At 33.9% G+C, this 16,244-nt stretch overlaps 2 protein-coding genes across 3 annotated transcripts in view; one reads left to right on the forward strand and one right to left on the reverse strand.

Annotated features, from left to right (window-relative positions):
• Positions 1-16,244, reverse strand: part of LOC143195027 (putative JmjC domain-containing histone demethylation protein 2C) — a 549,561-nt gene that overhangs the window by 350,060 nt on the left and 183,257 nt on the right. The window lies entirely within an intron of this gene.
• On the forward strand, positions 102-1,462 carry LOC143195043 (cyclic GMP-AMP synthase-like receptor). Its single transcript, XM_076401893.1, has one exon. The coding sequence runs from the start codon at positions 112-114 to the stop codon at positions 1,348-1,350; it is 1,239 nt and encodes a 412-aa protein (XP_076258008.1). The 5' UTR covers positions 102-111; the 3' UTR covers positions 1,351-1,462.

Genomic DNA, 16,244 nt, shown 5'->3' on the forward strand with positions numbered 1-16,244 from the left:
AAGTATATCGAATATCGAGCTTCATAATTCGTTAAAGTAATTGAAAAATTAAAAAGTTGTTGCATACCATTAATACAAAAATATATTTGTTTCAGATTATATTACCATACCATGTCTCTCCGAGATATTGATACTCCCGAATTAGAAGAAATTTTGAACACAATTAATAGAAAATACATATCAATCGATTCATGTAAAAAAACTGAAAATACTGATAAATTGAATTTCCTATTAAATCTGTTAACAGACAAAATGAAGAGTCTCGATCCACTTTTTAAAAAATTGTACGAACGTAATTATTTCGGCGGTAGTTATTATAATGGCTCGAAAGTAGGGAAGCCTGATGAATTTGATATCGATCTAGTTTTGGTACTTCCGAAACAGTGTAACACCTGCGGACGGAAAAGCTGTGGCTGCGTTGAGATAACGTCTGATGAATCACATATGGGATGGCTCAAGTTTAAAATTAAAGAAGGCTTTTGTACGGAATTAGATGAATTTATTTTTAACGATTGTTTGCAGCTGAACAAGATTGTAAGTTGGTGGGAAAAATTAGTAAGAAAGTCACTCAAAAGAATTCCAGAAATGGATAATGTAAAAATCTTAGAATTAGAACAGAGTCGTCCAGCTGTAACTCTTATTCTACCTCACAACAAAATACATGTGGACCTAGTTCCCTCTTTTCAGTTCGGTAATGCAGAATGGCCGAAGAACTTTAGAAGCAACCCATTCATTTCCAGCCCGCTCCAGAAACTAACTGAATTTCTATTAGTTCCTAAAGCTCCAAGCCCCGACATATATGGTCTGTGGAGGGCATCGTTTCAGGAACAGGAAAACGAAATCATTAAAGGAAAAGAAAAACTAAAACCTGCTCTAAAACTGTTAAAGAAAATGCGCTCTTCGATGAATCAAGTGAAAATCAGCAGTTACTATTTAAAAACAATTGTTATGGAGAACTTAAATGATATAAAAAGTAGTTCTGCGCTCACTCAAGCCTTTCTATTATGCCTTGATAAATATCAAGACTCTCTAGAAAACAAAAAAATACCTTATTATTGGTTTTCAAAAGGCAACTTGTTGAAAAATGTTGAACCTCATGTTATTGAACAGTATTATAAACAACTGTCAAAAAAGATTAATAAATTTAAGAGAGAATACAAATGTAATCCTCTTATAATAGCAAAAATAATCTTGAATAATTCAGAATATAAAGCTTTCGAAGAAGACTATAATAAATCAAAGCATTCTAATCAATCAAATTACGATCATGTTCAAAATACACAATCGTTAAACACTAATGTGTCCGGGTATTCAGAATTACAGGAAGATGACAGCAGCCAGGGTTATTGACAGGTTTAACAGCTTTGGGTATTGGTGTTATTGGAGGAATTGCATATGCAGCTACTACTAGGCGTCCAAGAAGTAAATAAAGAATTTAAATACTATAATGTATAACATACTGTTTTCAATATATAATCATATGTCTCCCGCATTTTTTTACCTATATTATCACCTATATTTTGAGGCACTTTATATTGAACTGTAGCGACCTTGAGGCATGTCGAATTTTACATCGTGGAATAACGGTCTACAAAATACCCAGAAACATAATCCCAGATGTTGAACACGGGCGGGGTGCCAGCAGCGCCAACTATGACCCGATAACGAATAGCTGGCGGCAACCCCGAGACGTTTATCGGGGATGTTATTGAAGGGTATTTCGATTCATTCAATGCTCAACCATCGTTTGGTTTAGATGTGCCACCATCGACTGCCCAAGCCTCGTCTCCAGGTAACACCGCTGCCATCCGTTTTATCTAATAGTATTTTTCACATTTTTTTATATAGCCAATAAATATCGGTCACATAATGTAAACACCACTGTTTCATTTCGTTTTACCTCCATTCACCGAGCCACATCATTTACCCTAAAGAACCAATTACAATTTTTCTCCTTTATTAAGATATTGGTATTAGTCATTGATTACTAACTAACAACTTATTTTATGACAACTTACTTATTCCTTACTAGGGATATCCGCCGCTCGATAAATCGAATAAAAAAGGGATTCTATATAATGTTGGATATATAAATAATTAGGTGGATGCGCCTACATGCAACGTCCTCATGTATATATATGGTTGCATAAGTCGATATTAAAGTAGTTTCCAGGATGAAGACCCCGCCATCTTGATTCATTCTGTGTTGGGGCTTTGACCGAGATGCTTGTCGAAATAAATAGAGAGCGACTCAGTTGAATCCAGTGTTTTAATTGCCCAAACACCTTCACCAAATCGATGATACAAAATCGATTCTAACAATATGTTAGGTCATGCCAGATACTAGCGCAAGCCCACGCATCGGCCGGCGTCGACCATCGCCCATATATCACATACTGTTGACATCTCACTTTTGGCTGCGTGTGAAATTTGTAAAAGAAATAGATTAGTTCCGAATTGATTGTACCGTCCCGTAGCGGTGTTAGCCACCGAAAAAATATCGATATATCGATATTTAAAAAATAAATAAATAGGTTTATTAAAAATTGTTTTAATTTATTCTGAAAAAATATCGATATATCGACCAAAAATATCGATATATCTTCTGCATCCCTACCGTTTCGCACGCGACACATACCTTTTGTAAGAAATACTTTTATTTCTTGGTAAATTAAATACGAATATTCAGCAAAACATTATATTGGTCACTATCTTGATAATATACTATACAAGGTATTACAACCGTGATTACAATAACATTCGGTTATCAATTACGTCAAAAACATACTTTTCCAGAGACTCTTAGAAATTATGTCATTTCTGGTCAAGGCGTCAACCTTTTATATCCAAAAGTGTACATCTCAGCATTCCCATCGCCCGGTCCCGATACCACGCCAGCCTCGGTTAGCGAATGAATGAATGAATATTTTCTTACATTTTGTCTCTTATTCAATTTTTAGTAAATTAAAATTTTAAACTGTAAGAAGTCTGTTTTTTAATCATACCCATCGCAAAACTTATATCGGCGAACAACAAAATTGGTACTTATTTTTATCGATATCGATATCTCTTCATTGTGCCACATAACATTGATTACTGACACCAGAATCGGAGGATTTTGATTAAAGAAAATGCCCTCCCCAATGAATCCAGTACAAATAGAGAGTTAATATTTAGAATTATGTTTGTTTCAGATTATATCACCATGTCACTACAGGACATTTATACCCCCGAATTAGAGGAAATTTTGAACGTAATTAATAGAAAATAAATATCAATCGATACAAGATATAAGAGACAAATAAGCATATTAAATCTGTTAATAAACACAATGAAGAGTCTCGATCCACTTTTTAAAAAATTATACAAACGTTTGTATATTTTTTTGGTGTTAGTTACTATAATGGGTTGAAACTAGAGAAGCCTGATGAATTTGATATCGATCTAGTCTTGGTATTTCCGAATCAGTGTGACACCTGCGGACGAAAAAACTGTGGCGAAAAAAAATTAGATTTGTCAGTCATTTCACCGTAACTAAACCTAACCTAAACTAAACCGTAATTAAACATGAACGTATTTGATGTTATTACTGGCTGATTTTCCAGTCTCTAGTCCCTTTGTAGATCTGGTTGACTGCTACTTGTACTTTTCTACAGTCTTAGGTAGAGATATATATTTTGCCATTATAACTGTGCCATTAGCAAATGTTCCAAATACTGTTTATTTTGTTGTTGAGATATTAGCAGTATAAAATAGATACAGGGGTGATCCCTCTAATCTAGAGAACACCAGCCGAAATAGAGCTGTGTTGAGTGAATGGCCTTTCGTGCGGGACTCTAAATGTTTTTTCCAAAAAATAAAGCAGAGTAGTCGAAGAAGTTTAGAAGCAACCCATTCCAGAGACTAACGGAATTTCTATTAGTCCCAAAGGCACCATGAATATGATATGTGGAGGGCGTCGTTTCAGGAACAGGAAAACGAACTTATTAAAGGGAAAGAAAAACTAAAACTTACTTTAAAGCTGTTAAAGAAAGTGAGAGTGCAAATAAAATATAAAAATCCTGTGGGACTGGACTCATTACTGTCGGCGGGCCAATAAGTGGGTTCGTGTCCTGAATGATTATAACAATTTTTAATATTAATTGCTGTGAGTAATTACTCTCCTTTTGCGGATGTTATTAACCATGAACCCCAAGCTGTATGTTTACCTAATTGGACCTAACTTTGAAAATAAATCTCTGTATTGTTGCTGTGCTATTTTGTCTCTTGGTAGGCCGTATAGTATATTCCTTCTTTTTTAATATCGTCTTGTTGATAATATTTTATTTTATAATTTCGCTGTTTCGAATCGAACACGTTCACTAGGGTGTAGTAACAGTAACGTCAATATCATTATTTGACAGAACTTTGAACTATACTTGGTTAGTGGCTACTCCTTTTAACTGTGTTCTGGATATATTAAAAATGTTAATAGGACTTTAAATAAAGCGTTTCTTTGATGTTTTCTTACTATCGGTTATGCCCTCTTCTTATCTATCCTCTTATCTCACTCTCTCCATTTTGGGTGTTCGTTCTTCTTGTTCTAGTTTGTCCTCGTCGTATATAGTTTACTCCTTTTCTTGGTATCTCCTCGATGCTGGTTAGTCAGTTCAAAAAGTGTTTACTTTAACTAATCTGATAATTGATTTAACTTTAACCGATTTTGTTTCTTTTAACTCATTGTTTTGTTCCACAAATGTAAAAGGATCGATTTTGTATGATATTTCTAATGCGTTTTCACAAAGGTTCTTGTTTTCACTGTCCGATTATCATAAAGGCGAAACTTAGAACGTTCCTTGTTTCGCAGTGTCACCGTAACCCGTACTGAACTCTTTGAAACCGTTAACTAAAAGTTCACCGTAATAAAAAAACAGATGTATTAAGAATCATTCACTCAATACTTAAACTGTTTCTACTGGAGTTCCCAAGGGTAGTGTCTTAAAACCGCTCTTGTATCTGCCCTATACTGCTAATATTCCAACAACAAAAGAAGAAACAGTAGTTTTTGTATTCTTGAAGACATAATAGGAAGGCACGAGTGAGAGTAAAAATAATTGTTATATCACTTAAGTTCTCCGGAGAAATTTCTTTTAAATAGTAACTGCTTAGTTCACCGTCCGATTATTATAAGGGAAAAACTTGGAACGTTCAATTTCGGTTCAACCACCGCAAACGTAACCCGTACTAAAATCTTTGAGACCCTTAACTAAAAGTTGACCGTAATAAAATACACATATATATTTGTAAAACTGGTAGAGCATTGATTTCGAGAAGGGGAAAACACGTCTTGACTCTATAAAGTTTGAGACCGAACTAAATTTTTAAAGTAAGCGAATATTCCGAACAAACTGATCATGAAATGTGGTCGAATGTTGAAGAATATTAAGTGAAAATACTATCAGTATAATACGTGGCAAGAAAAGTAACAAGTACAGGTAATAACTCTAAAGAGTACCCAATAATAGTACAATCGCCAGTTGGAAATTGTGAGTATTACTAAAATAAAGTGGCCTATATTTGATAGTAACTACAACAGAAAAAAGTCTAAATTACATACATTTAATGATGGATGTTTACTTTTCTTAAACTTTTAAAGTTTCTGTGGTACGAAAAAGTACATCCGATATTGTATCAAATTACCTTATAATATTTGGTAAATAAAATGTACAAATTGTATTTTTTTAGTTAACTTTAATAATAGCCTATAGTGTATATGGCTCGGTGTATGGGGTGATGTTTTAAAATATCATGAATATACAAATAGATGAAAGATAAAAGGGTGAGGCCCTGGTTTTACTTGGACAGTCGATGGACCTCTAAACTGAATGATGCTCAGTGACTGAATGATCGAAAATACCCTTCAACAAAATCCGAAATCAACGTCTCGTGGTTGCAATCTTTGTAATCGTGTACTAGTCAGCGCCGCTGGTACCACGCATACGCTCAATACTTGGGATAATATTTTCTGGATATATTGTAGGCCGCTGTACTAAAATGTTAAATTGTACATGCCTCAAGGTCGCTACAAGCTTTTAATAATATATCGGCTTATAATATGGCAGTTTTTTGGTAGCAATACACTAGTCTCTCAAAGTCTGAGAGGTAACAAATTTCACCGATCGCTATGTAAACTCAGCAATACCTACGCTTTCCATTTTACAAGGAACACGCAGTGTTGCCAACATTCAAGAAGATATACTATATTGCATGGTGTTTATATTATATTCTCGATCCTCTGTCCAGGAATGCTGATGAAAAATATATTTTGGCATTTAAACCTAAATTTACTTTTTTACCATTTTTTATAGCACCATGCTTACTAAGAAAGTCAAGTTAGTCAGTCTTTTTCTATTATATTGTTAAACCTTTACATATAATTTTGAAACTTGAACTTTGAAACTTTGGGAATTATCGATAATAAACCCGGCCGGTAGGAGATAACATCTGGTTTTTTCTTGGTTTGACAATCATGATTATTTGAGCAACATTTGAAAAGCTAGTCAATTTATTCATACGTAATATTAAATCATATCCAGAATCTTTTTTAGAATGAATCACTCTCATTATTTTAACTCCCCTCATTTTAGTCTCTTTTTCATGAGCCAGGTCCTTTTGAAATTGGCAGTTTAGGAAGTTAGTAATTTTATTTTATTCATATTTAAATCACTAAGACGGGAATGGCTTAAATACATTTGCGATTGTTATTAAAGATTTGCTGTGTCTGCCTTTTCTTTATTGTTTCTAGCCCAATTACTATCATTATCATTGGATCAATTCTTGGGTCAATTTTTTGCTGAACTGTACATGATGTACAGTTTTTTCTTGGAATCTCACTGTCAGAAATTGTGTATCATGCTGCCTCCTATAGCCTATTCAAAACAGTAGTGACACACGTGACCGGTCAAAACGTCGCAATGTTGTCGCAGCAAGTTTTAGTACATTTTGACTTTGACATATAACAAAATTCTAATCTAAATAAAATAATGAAACAAAAATGTTATGTATTATAATTTATTTTGACATTATAGCACATCTAATGCATATATTATGGAAGAACTTAAAACTACAATTAATTATACAGCCACAATAATTTATAGGTTAGAGCTGTTTTAATATCTATGCATTGAACTTTTTTCCACATTAGTATAGGTAGAGTTCTAGGCACATATTTTTAAGTAGTAGTGGTATCACCCGAAGGCCTTATCCACATAATTAACTATTGTATATCTGAGTAATGTATTTTACTTTCATTAGATAGCATATTTATATTTTAAGCTTAGTTCTTATTTCCTTTGATGCAATGTTTCCTTGTAAAGTCATTATGATATTATCATATTTCTCCTTAGTTTGTCCTGTTACTACCTGTATACTTCTTTATTGATAAAACTACATTTAATCACTGCATTATCCTTAAGGCATTTGCCATATCTGCCAAACAGTTAGTATTATTTCTCTGCTCGAACATTTTAACCAAACATTCATGTATATTCTGAACAATAACACACATGCTCATAAAGCTTTAACACTCTATAATACAACTTCCTACAATTAAAGTACATTAATTGTATACTGACTTTTAGTTGTTTCCTCTTTCATCATCCTGTCTTGGTAATTATCAGAATTCAATCATAAGCCAACATTCATAAAGTTTATTCAATCACTGTCGCTTTCAGAAACACTAATCAAGTTAATAACTAAGCTGTTTATTTCCAATCTATTAAAAACTTGCTCAAGATTCTACCATTTGTCAATTTCATCCTCAATGTGTCTGATCGAGCTCATCCAAACCGAAAGTGTTATTTTTAACAATGCCTCTTTTCATAAATCCAGAGTTCTGGTTTGAATATCCTCCTCGATCTGAATGTCGATTGTAATAATTCTTATTGCAGTGATAGGGAGGAAGACGTAATACTCTCTGGCCTTAACTTTCAGTAATCTGTTCTACATAAAATTACATAAAATGCAATTAAATAATGCATTTATATTTACCGAATAACAATTTGAAATAGTTCATTCTTTAGCATTGGTTTCCTTGAAACTTATTTTATGCACTTTAATTCATTAATTGCAGCCTTTGCTAATGCATTTGTTGGGATGTTCTCCACCAGTGTACTATATATATGGTAGATATGGTGCATTGTACATAACAATAACTGATGTTTCCTCCAAGTTCTTTAAAAACTGATTTTCAAACTACTGCAAAAACAAGTTATGGCTCATTTCTCCATGGTAGTCACCCTTGGACTTGGGAACACTAATTTGGAGAAAAACATTAATTCTTCACCAGAAATAAAACCATTGAAGTTTACAGCATGAAGAACTATATGTCTGGAATGAGTTATTAATAGATGTTATGACTAAGAAAACCTAATCGATAGTTATTCCAACATTTACCTTTTTCCATCAACTTTTGTTGAATTTACACTATACTTATTACCATCTTGCCATGAGCGACCTAATGTACCATTCTGAATTATTCATGTCTCATTTAAATATATAAAATGATATAATAGTTTTTCCTTAATTTTGTTATATGTTTTTTAAAATTATATTATTTTAAAAGCAATCTCTGGAAGTTCCATTAAACCCCTTCGTGGGTTATCTTGACATCACTTAAATCCTATATTACCCAATAGTGTATGAAGAGATGTTCTACATCCCTCAAATAGCTGTATATCTCTTGGCTTTTTGTGGATACTTTCCACACTAAAAATTTTCTCTGAAATAATTGTATTAAATTATGTTTCGTTTGTAGGAATGTTCGTCGGGTCGGTCAGTCGGTCGAAATGTGTGGCTGCCGCTGCGATTATTTGTAAGAACGCTCACTACTATTTTTGGAAGGAATTTGCACGAGAACTGAAAACACTGGTTGAAGAAATACTGTTTATTTCAATGTTAAATGATACATGTGGTCGACGGGAGAATTGAAAGGATATTAGGTTATGTAGAGGAAGTACGGTAGCGTTGTGGAAGTGGTACTATTACAAGGGGATGGAGAAAAGAAAAGAGAGCGAGACGTCGTCGTGATGGTCTTTTATAGCCCGGAACTGCATGGTACCACTGCAATCCACCGGCGTTGCCAACCTTTGTACTTGTTGATAAATTCGTGGTGGCCTAAAGGGTCGTGGCGGTCGCCATACGTTTTTATACATTTCGTATATGTGATCTCTAATACAGCTAACCTCAAGCTGATCTTGATCACACAGAGTCAGAGTTTTCGAATAAACACCCTTTCGTTTTGGTGAATTTAAGGTTATATTATTTTTTATTTTTTTAGATATTTTAGTGACCGTCCTCGTATTAATATTCAATAAAAACCGCAGTGATTTGAAATTTAAAGCGTTAAAACAATGTTTGCCTGTTTATAACCCGTAATTATAATATTATGAAGAATTTTACAGACGTTTCACACACGGACAGCTTTTGCAGGCTCGTTCGGTTACATGTTCGAACTTCTCTCTCTCAATTCTGTCTCCTTTTAAATAGAATAAATTGACAAGGAAAATATTGTCTGAGTGTAAAACGAATTTACAACTTTCGATAGATACATATTGATCACGTGTGTCAGTACTGTTTTGAAAGGGACTATATATTTATATTTGCTATTGTGCTTATTGCTGCTGTTTCTATATCAATTTGTGTTTTTTAAGGCAAGAAGAGAAATTATTTAGAGAAATTATTCTGTCTAGTTTTTGTCCAAATAGCGGTCAGCAAGTTAATAAGTGAAAATTATTGTTATTATGAAAATTCTCAATATTAATAATGACTTACCAAATCGTAATTCTACTCGAAATCTTTCTATAGTATCAGTTTGTTTCTCTCTAATGGGCAATATGTTGATTCGCCAGTAAAGATGCGTGGTAAATTATTTGTCTTCATTACTTTAAGTGATTCTTCTTCTTCTTGGTCTTCTACTTATCTACCCTTTGAATGTTATTAGTCTTAACCCCACGTTAAATGTTTACCAATGTAATCTTCCCGGTAATAAATCTATTGCCTAACGTACCAAAAAAGACTTGAAAACGATGTACGTTAATATTACGTTTAGATGAACAATATCAGGTGCACCGGAAAGTCATCACCGATATTTTTTCGGAAAAAAACTACATCACTTCCAAGAAAACGAACAAAGATCTTGGCCATCTTTCAGGTAATTTATGGATGCCATTCCAACAAAAAAACTGTTTAACTTTTGAGCAAAATAATTAATTGAGCCATTTTCTAACTACCTCGAAACGCGTTCACGCGATAATAGGTCAAATCCAAGTGATTTCAGCGTTCCATGTTAAATCCACTTTTCATTGTCCCTCACTAATCGAGGCAGAAATAACTCCCGATCATACCTTTGAAGAAGCATTTTACAAAGGAATTTTTGATTTTCCATTTGCCTATTATTCAATCGATATGGCATACATCTTCCCGTCATTTACCCCATTGCTCGTAACCGGCCGCCAGTCGCTTAATGTCTTCACGGAGGATTATGGTTATACCTTCATGCATCATATGGACGTTTTGTATAACAAAGCAGCAATGGTAAAAACAGGACAGGACAGTCTCCTACTGTTGCGTTAGTCATGGATTATAATACTGCTGAGGCATAGTCCTAAATTTATATTTGTGATTGTCTTTAGGCAAGAGTGCAAAATCCAACAAGGAAAATGATCCCAATCACGCCAGTAACCAGACTGGGTAAAAACGTATGTTTTTTTTAAATGATCTCCAAAGTTCACTCGCCAATTGGTAGGCTTAATGCCGAGGACCGTGGTTCTGGGCCGACGTTAAACAGTAGGTCCAGTCCATATAGACCCTTGCTAGTAACAATGAGACTTATTGAGACAACACCACTTATTGAAGCTGTTAGCAACACCAACATAGTGGAAGAAAGGATAAAAACAACTTAGAAACCATCCCAGAAGACACCCGGTCTTACCTAGCTTGGTTACTGGCGTAACTGGGATGGTTATTCTTTGTCGGATTTTCCACTGTTGCCTATAAAGACATTTACAATTACAATCACAAACATAAAATACATCCATGCCCCAGAAGGATTCGAACCCGACTATCGCAACAATAAAAGAACCGTGCTGTCGTCTTGACCACTGTGCCAACGAAACTGGCAAGTGATGGTGTTGTTTGTGTATTTTGAATTTGACTTTTACCTACATATACTATATGAGTATACGATATATCTGGTGGAGTTGCTGTTGATACCTTTTTTCCTTAACGCGCTATATACAGTTGTAGTCGATTACTCCTATTTTATATAGTTATTCTTTTCCCTGACATATAGAAAGGCAAAGCTAACCAAACTCAAAGTAACATCAGCTAGAAAAGGCTATGGAACAAGTTTAGCAACTAGGGACATTAGTATTATTCGAGGAATTGTAATTGTATTGAAACGATAGAATGCTGTAAGAGATGAAACGATGATCCTGACAATGCGCACCGAATACAAAGTATAGTTTTCGATTTATGCATCTCCGCAGTTATAATTCAAAACTAGCTATCTATCTCAGGTAACCCCTTGAATTTATTCTTATTTAGTTTCTTATAACTATCTAACTAAAATAATAGCAACTTATTATATACGAATAATTGAAATGATGTCCAACGAATTAATACATTTCCTATATTGTCAGTTCTAGCTCCCTTATTTCTTGTTTTTAGTGTTCGTATAAATTATTGATAAAACGTGATATATTGCAAAAGGGAATTAATATAAACGACCAAATACAATATATTCCTGGCTTTGTAGCATTATTGGTGTAATGGTAGAGTGATTTGAGGCTCTTGGGAAGTTTTTAGATATGCGAAATTGTTTTTTTCCTCCCTTCGTACACTTATTATACCGTTCAGTTGCCCTATGTAGACCTTTAGATAAATAAAAATGATAAAAAACTAATCTGTTCCTAAAGCGTTGCCGTGACGGAAACATTATGCTCAAAAGCATGAAACTGGCACAAGAAATGGAACGATCACAAAGAAAACAACCAGACGAAAACCGACCTCAAGAAAGTAGCTGTGCAAGACACCAGAAGAAACTTAGACTAAGCCAATTCAGTATTACTAAAACTATACATATAATTAACTCACACGCTACACCCATATATAAAAAATAGAACAAACCGTTGTTTGCTGGCTAATTTAAAATAAAGTTAGCTAAGTACGATATTTTTCTTGTGGAACTTATGCCAACATTTGAGACATAAACTTAGGTAAAAAAGATGTATATGGTCGTTTTCCATTTAAGATAGTTTATTATATATATTATAGTCAAACTTATATATATTATACACTAAAACATAATTACACATAACAAAAACATATTATACACTTAAACTTATATATAGTCTACCAGTTTGCCTTTGATGATCCTCTGAAAAGCACTGTCTTAATCCAAATTTAAAAGTTATACCCTACATGGTTTAGGGTACAGGTGCGGTTAGACAAAGACAATATATTCGGCGATTTATTTCGGTACAAATGGAATCTAATTATATGCAGAAGAAATATTTATTTTTACACGAACAGATATTCAACAATAACCAAGATATTAAACACCAAACAAGATCACACTATAAGAATATAAAAAGAAAGAAATGCACGTGGCAAGGTTACCTTCAGGTGTTACGAACAGTGGCACGTCTGATCCCTCTCAGAGTCGGGAACGGAAAGAACATCGAGGCGTCGCGTCATCCCCTAGCTTCACCACCCGAGGTTGCCACGTCGTACCCTCTGTCAGTACCACTTGTTGCTACCTCACCATGGGTGCTAACTTCAGGTATATGCAACGCCTCGAGTAGATCTGTGGGCTGCCGAGAATTGCGGGAAAATTCGAAACATCTGAAGGTCGCTACAATGGAATGGTTTCCCTAGTTTTGAGGACTACAAACTCCAATAGTCTGCGACTGACAAATTGAGCTAGGTCAATTCGCCTTTGGTAGCACTATAATCTGAACTGCAGCTTCTGTCCATAATCCAATAGGCTGTGTCAGTTCAAAGCAGCATCAGTCGGGATATGGTGCACCTACAGCTTCAATTGTGATGCTTATGTCAGGAATCCACAGTCTATGGGAGTTTTTCAAAACATAGGTGATAATAGTGTGTAGCATGGGTCTTTCAGCACCTTTAATCGACCTTTTGTAATCTTACAGCTTTAATTGCGATGCTTTTACCCGACCTCCACTTAACTATGAATGTAACTTAGGAGGAATGCTTGGAATAAGTGCGGAATGCCTACTAATCCAACGTCAACTTGTCTACTTTTCTTGATAAGTAACTCTGATTTCTCTGAAGTCTCTGAGTCTACTCTGAATTTAAAATATAAGAGTCTTATGATGTCTCCAAAATTTTATCAACTGTGCCATTTATGAGTGTTAGTGTTTAAAAACAGAAATTTTTATTTGACTATTTTACTTTAAAACGACTTTATTTACGACTTTTATTTTTTGAATAATCCAATCCATACCTGTATCAATCATGCGATATAGCATATATTATACCACTAAATACCTTCGGTATATTATGTTTGGTATCTTTTATTCCAGTGTTTCTCATTCTATCCATCTTTATAACTTTATCCTCACTATTATTGGTCAACATATTGTTTTATAAATTATATATTTCCTTTTTACTTTTATTTGATATTCCTTCTTATTAATGAATTTACTATTAATTGCAAAGTATAAATTAGTAGCCTTTCGTTTTCTTGCCATTAATTACTTTCAATTTCTTTTCCCGGTATTTGAACAAATTTACTTGTTTTATCATTACTTTTTATATTTGTATATTCATTTCTTGCAGATTTCTTATCACCAAAACTCTTGTTTTGTTTATAGTCAATATCATTCCGTATTCTCATGGTACCGTGATCTGCTTAGGAGTTTCTTAGTTCGGTATCCATCCACATTTTTATTTATTTCGCATTTTTGTGCTCTATGTGAAATATTGTATTATCGATCTAACTTCTTTATTATTTCAATCATAAATGTTATGAACAATGTTGGACTTAGACTTCTCTTTATTCTGTTTAGTTGTGAGAGTGTTTGCTTTTATCATAATTTTGTCCTCTTTGTTCTAATATAATCCATAACATGTTTCTTCTTACTTTATCAAACGCATTTCCCAAAACTATGGATACTCGATCTATCTGTTTTTAGTAGAGATTGTACTTTGGTCGCTTAATTGTCTAATGCTGAATAATATGGTAAGCTGTAAGCTCCTTCCCTTTCGAAATCAACTTTGGATTCTGTCAGTGCCTTATTTATTATTAATTTTCGATTATCTATTATCTGTTCGTAAGTTATCATAGAGGTGCATTGCAGAGGAATATCTCTATAATAATTGGATTCCCTTTGCCACCCTTGTAGTGTACTAAAACAACGTGTGTCATTTGTCAACTCTGGCATTCTAACACTTAAACCTATTTCGGCTAGAGTTCCATAAGGCAGTGTCTTGGGACCATTTCTATATCTGCTCGATACTGCTGATTTCCCAACAACAAAAAACACAGTACTTGGATCATTTGCTGACGACACAGTTATAAAGGCAAAAGATGTATCTCTGTCTAAGGCTATAGAACAAGTTTAAGTAGCGGCCAACAAGATCTGGAAACATCATGTGAGACAAAAAGCAGAGCAAATTAGACTCAAAGTCAAGCAACTGTACTGGTTGGTTAGTCGAAAGAGACTCTCAACTTGATCTAAAATCAAAGAAATTGGTTTATCAATCAATCCTAAAGCTTATTTGGACCTATGTGGTGCAAATATGGGGTTGCACTAAAACATCAAGCCAATTAGTAATCCAACATACCCAAAACAAAGTTCTACGATTAATTACCAATGCTTATCGCTATAAGTGGATATACGAGGTGATCCAACATTGCGCCCTAAAACATGAAACAAAGTTGCTAAATCACAGCGACGTAGAAGCAATACAGCTTCCGGACAACAGGCGAGAAATCAGAAAATTGAAGCGAAACAAACCACATGAACTATTTTAATAGATAAGTGTATTTTTAAGTTTAGCTTAAGTAGGTGTTATTCTAATTTGGGAAATACATACTGATGTATTAATCCCGTATACGCCTTGCTTGTATATTAATGCAAATACAATAGAACAGTAGTAATAAATTAATTTGTGAATTAATTTGTAATTAATACAAAAAATTGTCAATTCTGCGGGATTCGTTCTTCTTCACATACTATATTGTAAATATTCAGCTGTGTACCACTTTCTTATTGATGTCGGTTCCTGCGTACAAAAAAATTGCTGAAAGTATTCCTTCCATGTCTCTATTATTCTCGGCGCCACTTCTCTTATCTCTTATTTATATATAATTATAGGATTTTCACTTGTGTGCAATTTTACAAAAATTTCTGCATTTCCTTACTGTTTGCCTTCCTCCCCTCTCTCGTCATTAGACGGATTTCTTAAAATACCCCCCGTAGTATTAATAGCACTATATAACAGCCTCATCTACTAGGTTTGAATGTTAGCATTATTAGTAAAACTTAAAAATGAAAACGTTCGCCTACACATCGTTATAATATATAATTCATTTCAATTATATTTTAGTGAATTCAAATATTTCAGTTAACTGTGTCAAAAAGGAAATATACGATATTTCCTATTTATTTTTGTTTGGCACACTTTCCAGTATAAAAGATCATGTAAAAATCTATTAGTAGTAAAGATCTATCAAATGTGCATAATATTTAGCCTCCTAAATGTGTCAAAGGAATAAAAAAATTAAAACTTATTTTAGAACGGATATGAATAACGATAGGCTATTAACTAAAAGGTGTGTTTGTTTCAGATTATATCATCATGTCACTCCTGGATATTGATTAGAAGAAATCAGTTAGAAGAAATTTTAAAGATAATTAATAGAAAATACATATCAATCGACTCAAGTAAAAGAACGGAAAATACTGCCAAATTCAATGTCATATTAAATCTGTTAATAGACACAATGAACGGTCTATAAAATACGTTAGAGACGTTTATCTAGGATGTTATTGAAGGGTATTTCGATTCATTCAGTACTCGACCATCGCTTGGTTTAGACGTGACGCCATCGACTGCCCAAGCCCCATCCAGGTAACACCGATGCCATCCGTTTTATCATTTGTGTTTTTGACATTTTTTATATAGCCAATAAATAACGGTCACATAATGTAAACACCACAGTTTCATTTCGTTTT

This window comes from Rhynchophorus ferrugineus, unplaced genomic scaffold (genome assembly GCF_030347505.1).
Source record: "Rhynchophorus ferrugineus isolate W39M unplaced genomic scaffold, kcgeb_rfMv2 rfM4, whole genome shotgun sequence".
Taxonomy (NCBI): domain Eukaryota; kingdom Metazoa; phylum Arthropoda; class Insecta; order Coleoptera; family Curculionidae; genus Rhynchophorus; species Rhynchophorus ferrugineus.

Excerpts from the sequence above, each read along its gene's own strand:
- LOC143195043 (XM_076401893.1), top strand. The coding sequence starts at position 112 with ATGTCTCTCCGAGATATTGATACTCCCGAATTAGAAGAAATTTTGAAC.